General features: G+C 37.9%; 1 protein-coding gene across 1 annotated transcript; it reads left to right on the top strand.

Moving 5' to 3' along the window:
• The first annotated feature begins 3,230 nt into the window (after positions 1-3,230).
• LOC106313119 (stem-specific protein TSJT1) lies at positions 3,231-4,976 on the top strand. Its single transcript, XM_013750861.1, has 4 exons — positions 3,231-3,502; positions 4,063-4,303; positions 4,380-4,500; positions 4,625-4,976. Exons 1-4 carry the CDS (start codon positions 3,300-3,302, stop codon positions 4,813-4,815), a joined length of 756 nt encoding a protein of 251 aa, XP_013606315.1. The 5' UTR covers positions 3,231-3,299; the 3' UTR covers positions 4,816-4,976.
• Positions 4,977-6,436: the final 1,460 nt, after the last annotated feature.

Below are 6,436 nucleotides of genomic sequence, written 5' to 3'. Positions count from 1 at the left end.
TAGATGAACCGGCATGACCCCCGGATCCTGTTGAGCAGCAGCGTGAGAGGCAGCGTGAGGGGCAGCGTGAGGGGCAGAGGGAGCTGGAGCGGGATTATATGCGGGAACCGAGTCATGAGACGATTCCGATGCACGGGAACTGCTCACCGAACTACGTCGAAGACGGGCTGCGGGGCGGGCTTCATCCTCGGCCCTAATAAATTGTAAGGATGCTTATTGTAGTAATGTCTAGTTGAAAAATTATACTAATAAATTGTAAGGATGATTTTGGTTTTATGGCAAATGTATCTGGATCATGGCGACTGTATCCGCATCATGATTTGTTGGATCGTTCTTTTTTATTTTAACTAGATTCTTTTTTTTGTCATCAACTACAGACTCATACTGACTCTGTGAACCACTCCGGGAGATCTTGATCCATGTGAACGACGAAAGACGGTTGCTTCCTGACACTGCGTGCTAGGTTATCCGCTCTTGAATTTTGCATCCTTGGTACATAGATAATCTCTGATCATGTGAAACCTTCTTTCAGGGTCTTAATATCTTCCAAATAATTTGTAAATGCTGGTCATTTTTCTGGTTCCGAAACCATCTTCACCAACTGAGAACAATCTGTTGCAAACGTAATCTGAAATTGACGTAAATATTTCATGCATTTCATTGCCCAGAGTAGTGCTTCTATCTCCGCATGTAGAGGAGATAGACAAGCCCAGACATTCATTGCTCCCAATAGCCCATTAAATCCTTCTATAGTACTCAGCCAACCTTGTCCGGACAAAATCTCATTCTCTTTCCAGGAATCATCTGTAAAACACCATCTCTCTGGGACTGATGGGAGAGTCGTAACCTCGACCTGGGATACTATCCTATTTCCGTTCAATACATGTGCTTCAGCCAAAGTATTGACTCTGTTTCTGCCAATTTGAGCGTGTCCCTTGGGTTAATGTCCAGATTACTATAAACTTTATAGTTCCTTCCTTTCCAAATATACCAAAGTATCCACGCAAATTGATGATCTTCCATTGGTGGAGAAACTCTTCAGAAGAGATGATCTATATTTGTAAAGAGGGACCTTGTTGGGAAGATTGATGGATTTGATGGTATCTTGGAGAGAGCCCAAACCTGAAGTGATGGAGGACATTCAAAAAATACATGGTTGATTGATTCCTCATCCGCTCCACAACGTGCACAACATATGTCTCCTTGTATTCCTCGCGCTTTAAGATTCTTCTAGACTGTTATATAGTCTGTCACCAATTGCCATATAAAATGTTTTAACTTCGGGGGGAGGGGGGGGGGCACCGTATTTTCCAGCAGAACGTCTTCAAAGCATCAACTGTGGGTCCAAACATTAAATGTGGTATTTCCCTATCTGGATAAACTCGTTCTATCTGATATCTTGATTTAACCGTATACTTCCCATTATTTGTGAAATGCCATCCATCCCTGTCCACCATCTGGGTTTTACTCAGTGATATACTTTATATAATTTTCACATCCTGAGGATCCATCAAAGCCCTGAGTGATTACGAATTTCATGTTCACGAAGTAGAATCAATAAGAGAATCTACTATTAGGTCTGGGTCGAAATTGTGTTGATTTTTATTTGCTGGTCTCGGGCGAGTGGTTGGGAGTCATGGATTGTTCCATACATATATAGATGATCCTGATCCTACCCTTTTGATTAGTCATTTGCTTTCCAGAGATCTAGCAGAAACGATACTCCGCCAGCCATATTATGGACAATATGAACGAATCGGTTCCAGGGGTGATGCATTCCTGTAATACCGTCCTTTGAACACTTGGGAAAATAAAGTATTTGGCTTCTCAATTAGACGCCACAACTGTTTAGCAAGCATCGCTGTGTTGAAATCAGTAATATCTTTAAAACCTAGTCCTCCATCCTCCTTATCGAGACATACTTTATCCCATGATTTCCAGTCAATGTCTCTTGTCTTTCCCCCTAGATTCCACCAGAATTGTGCGACCGCGGTCGTCAGTTTTTTGGCGATTGCCTTAGGTAGACGATAGCAAGACATCACTAGATTCTTTTTAAATTTTAGATGCTATAATATTTGGTATCCGTATCAGTGGAGTAACCAATGTTCTTGGTTGGAACCGGTTATAGTTTAGTCCAAATAATTTAGTTAACCAGATATAACCGGTTTTAATTTTAAAAATGGATATAACATCAAATATCCATATATTCTTTATTTATGTCTCGAAATTAAAAAAAAATGTACCATGTTATTCATTATATGTCATTTTAGTCTTGGCAGGTTTTTTGACAAGATATTTTTCTAGATATTTACTATATCCAGAAATTGTCTATAGCATAGCTTTGTCATTTGGTCTTTAGGGTAATATTGTCGGGATCATGCCTGACAAATAACCATACGTGTAAATACTTTCAAATTGTGCATATATTTGCAATCACCTAGTGTTTTTTGTATATTCACCTAAATGAGTCTATATTTAAACTAAAGTCGGTTATACGTTTCGATCAAAACGCGTGATAAATCTACCGTTGGATTGACTTTCTAAAGGATTGTGTCCTCCCATGTGCGTAGCCTCGATTTATTTATTTATAACTAAGAATATCGAGTGCACGTACTCGCCACGTCATTTTCCTGACTTTAATTTTTTAAATCTTATCCTCTTTCGTATTCGTACCATGGGATTCTCCACAAAATAAAAGTATATGTTTATAAGCGAATTCTGATTAAATGATTCCGCCAACTAAGGAAAGTTTCTCTAATTACACAAATAATTATCTCAATCAACGTATAAAAAGTTTCAGAAAATGGTAAGAAAATATAGTCTGAATAATCTGATTGTTGGTCTATTTAATATAAACATCACCGGAAATATTCGGCATCGACCATTTATATGTATCTAAATCTAATTAAGCCAATATATATAACACGTCAGCTGTTTATAACGTCTAATTATATAAATTTTATCTAAAAGAAGTTATTTACATTCCAAAATTATGAGTAAAATTGCGTTATTTATCACACAATTAATACTATTTTTACTAAATCAGATAAATTTAGGTTTCCTTTTTCAAAATAAATCAAATCCCAAATCATTAATTTACCAATTACGCAGAAAGGGGGAAATATCAAGAATCGCAACCTATAGTATAACGACACGTGTGTAGAAGAGAAGGGCAAAATCGAGAATAGACATATGGTACAAGATTCCTTTATAGCCTTCCCGGTCTTTCTCTCTTTCTTCATCCGTAACTTTTTCTCCATTGATTTTCTGTCTCAATTCAAATCAGAATCAAAGAAAAAATGTTGGCTGTGTTCGAGAAGACCGTAGCGAACAGCCCCGATGCACTGCAGAGTCCTCACTCCGATTCGCCTTCGTACGCCTTGAAAGAAGGATATCTGGCGAGTCAATTCGTTTCCAAAAACTCAAACTCCGTCACGCTTAACCTCGGATCGTCGGGAGTGCTCGCTTACTCTCTCGATAACACCGATCCTCTTGTTCACAGGTCAAATCCAAGTCTTCATTTCTCTCTTTCGTTACGTGATTTGATCTAGTGGAATCGTTTTGATGTTGACCAAGTGCTCATGATTTTGTTTTCGATTTTGGTGTATTCTGCAATCGGATCGATCAGATTTGCGAGATTGAGCAATCGTTTGCTGTTTTACTTAGATTTGACTTTGTATCCCCATCCGATCTAGGACTCATCGTTTTGTTTGTGATGGTGCTAAGTTTGTTAATGATGATGACGAATCTTTGTAGGATTAGAGATTTCTATAAACGTAGTTTGACTTGCTTGTGATATTGATGACGATGACGAAATGTTAGTGAGCTATCGTTTGAATATGTAATTAAAGTTTCTATAGACTCTCTTTTCGTCGAGATTTAAACACCAGATTTAAGTTATTGGGCCTCTGGATACGTATTTGGATTTGCTTGTGATGTTCTTGGTGATGATGATGACGATATGTTATTGTTCTATCGATAGAGCCTAGAACTCTTTCTTTCTTGAAGAGATGTATATTTGGTGATGTGAATTTTTTTTGGATTTCTTATCTGATTCGACAGATTGTTTGCGGTTGTGGATGACATCTTCTGCATCTTCCGAGGACACATTGAGAACCTCCCGTTTCTGAGGCAGCAGTATGGGCTGAGCAAAGTCACAAACGAGGCCATCATGGTCATTGAGGCTTACAGGACTCTACGTGACCGTGGCCCTTACCCCGTCGACAAAGTTGTCAGAGATTTCCATGGCAACTTTGCCTTCATCCTCTTTGATGGCACCAACAAGACTGTCTTTGCTGCTGCTGTAACAACTCTCTTCTTTATCTGGGTGTTTTTTTGACTTCTTTTGAGAATGGATTTGATTGTTTGTCCATGTGCAGGATGCTGATGGTACTGTGCCCTTCTTCTGGGGAACTGATGCTGAAGGTCACCTTGTTCTCTCTGATGACACAGCCATTGTGAAGAAAGGTTGCTCCAAATCTTACAGTCCTTTCCCTAAAGGTAAATTAACTTCGCTCCAAATGTTTTTTGGCCTAATTAAGACCTTGCTTGGGTTGTTGTGTGATTGTGGTGCTGTAATTCGCTAAAAAGGTTCTAACTTGATGCATGGTTTGGGGTTTTGAAGGTTGCTTCTTTACATCATCGGGAGGATTGAGGAGCTTCGAGCACCCGAAGAACCAGCTGAAGCCAGTGCCGAGGGTGGATAGCTCAGGGGAGGTGTGTGGTGCCACCTTTCAGGTTGATTCTGAGGTTAAGAGAGAGGGTACCGGGATGCCTAGAGTCGAGAGCTCCCAAAACTGGGCCGGTCATATCTAAACCGGAAATGTTTACCGAAATTACATGCCCGAGCAGAGACGAGACTTTTGTTTCGGTTAAAATATCTCTGAGAATTTCCTAATTACTTTACCAATGTTGTTTCTCTGTTTGCGTTTCTCGGATTCAAATAAAAAATAAGATTTTTTTCATCATTTGTTTTATGTTTTGGGTGAATTTGTAGAATAACCATAGTGAAAAAAGTCTTATCAGTATCACTTGCACAACATGACTGGTTCATAAAGTAATGGGTCTGAGAAATGTTTATCAAATATAATTAGGCACATTACAATTTACAATTAGCAAAGATGTGAAAGGTTTATATAACGGTTGAAAGCCCATGTTAAAGCACAGCCTCTTAGTCACGTAATCAAGTTCCACCATCTAAAGAATCCCAGGTTCGAATTTAAACTCGAAACTTAAAATAAGACTAGTGGTATGAGGTCATATATGCTCATAGCATAACTTTATTAAGCTTACTAGGATTAAACCAGCCGGATGAGAAATTTCAAAAACAACTAAAAATATTTTAAATTTTAGTATATATTTAAATATAGGTTTTTATATAAGTGTTTTGTATTTTTTTGCATTAATATTTAATGCTGCAGAATATTGTGGAAAGAATTACAAATGAATATTTGATTATGATATACGATTTATTCATTATTCACTTTTTAAACTGAAAAGTATTGTTTTATTACTTACTTTCCATTTTATTATATATCTGACGATCTACACAGAATACATCCTATGATGTTTCACGCCTCTTTGATTTGATTAAAAATAAAGATGGAAGATGATGAGTGATGGTGAGCATTGATGATTATGGTGATTATCTGCACGCACGATTACGATTAGCTTAGTAGGAAGCTGACACAACACCTACAAACTTTTTGACCTACAACATATTCTATTTGGAATAAACATATATGAATATGTGGGTTTTTTTGTCGCAATAATATATGTTTTTAGCGAGTTACATATCATTCATGTAAGTAGTAAAAAGAATGCCAAATTTTGAGAAACTATGTAAGCTATGTATCAACCAGACAATTTGGAGATAATAGACGTAAGAAAAAAAGTGTGGTTTTACACCAAACATAACAAAAAAAAATTATGTGGCACATTAGCTATTGACGTACACATTGTTTTGGGTCTATACCATGGAGCTTCGAGTTACGATTTCAGAACCTTGTAGCCAGAGATTACTCAGAAGAAGCATATGACAATGGTTCCATCAAGGTTTTTGTAACGACCCAAATCTCGGCCCGGAAAAATTTAGCCCAATAAGACCCAATTACATTGCAGAAAACCCTAAAGTTTTCTTATTTAAGATGGATTTCGTGGTGGCCTCTGACAGATTCTTTTGGAGATGGCAAAGCCCTGCCGGAACGTCACCGGAACAGCCACAAATAGCCACCATGAAAGAGAAGCCATCCCACCATCCGAAAAGAAAGATTAGAGCTCAGCAGACACGTTTTGGGGGAACAGAAGAACGATCGAGCAAATATGAGTATTTCGAAGCTACATTTTGAGGTTATGTTCTAAACTCATATATCTATGTGTATCAGAAAGCAGATCGTCATTTGGAATTTTTATCTAAGAGTTATGGTTGTTTCTTTGG

The sequence above is a fragment of the Brassica oleracea genome, chromosome C9, assembly GCF_000695525.1.
Source record: "Brassica oleracea var. oleracea cultivar TO1000 chromosome C9, BOL, whole genome shotgun sequence".
Classification (NCBI taxonomy): domain Eukaryota; kingdom Viridiplantae; phylum Streptophyta; class Magnoliopsida; order Brassicales; family Brassicaceae; genus Brassica; species Brassica oleracea.
Note: the sequence above shows the minus strand (reverse complement) of the source record. Positions and strands in the feature narration are given on the sequence as shown.

Coding starts and splice junctions, on each gene's coding strand:
- LOC106313119 (XM_013750861.1), top strand. CDS start 3,300: ATGTTGGCTGTGTTCGAGAAGACCGTAGCGAACAGCCCCGATGCACTG. Junction 3,503..4,062: donor ACCGATCCTCTTGTTCACAG/GTCAAATCCAAG, acceptor CTGATTCGACAG/ATTGTTTGCGGTTGTGGATG. Junction 4,304..4,379: donor AGACTGTCTTTGCTGCTGCT/GTAACAACTCTC, acceptor GTCCATGTGCAG/GATGCTGATGGTACTGTGCC.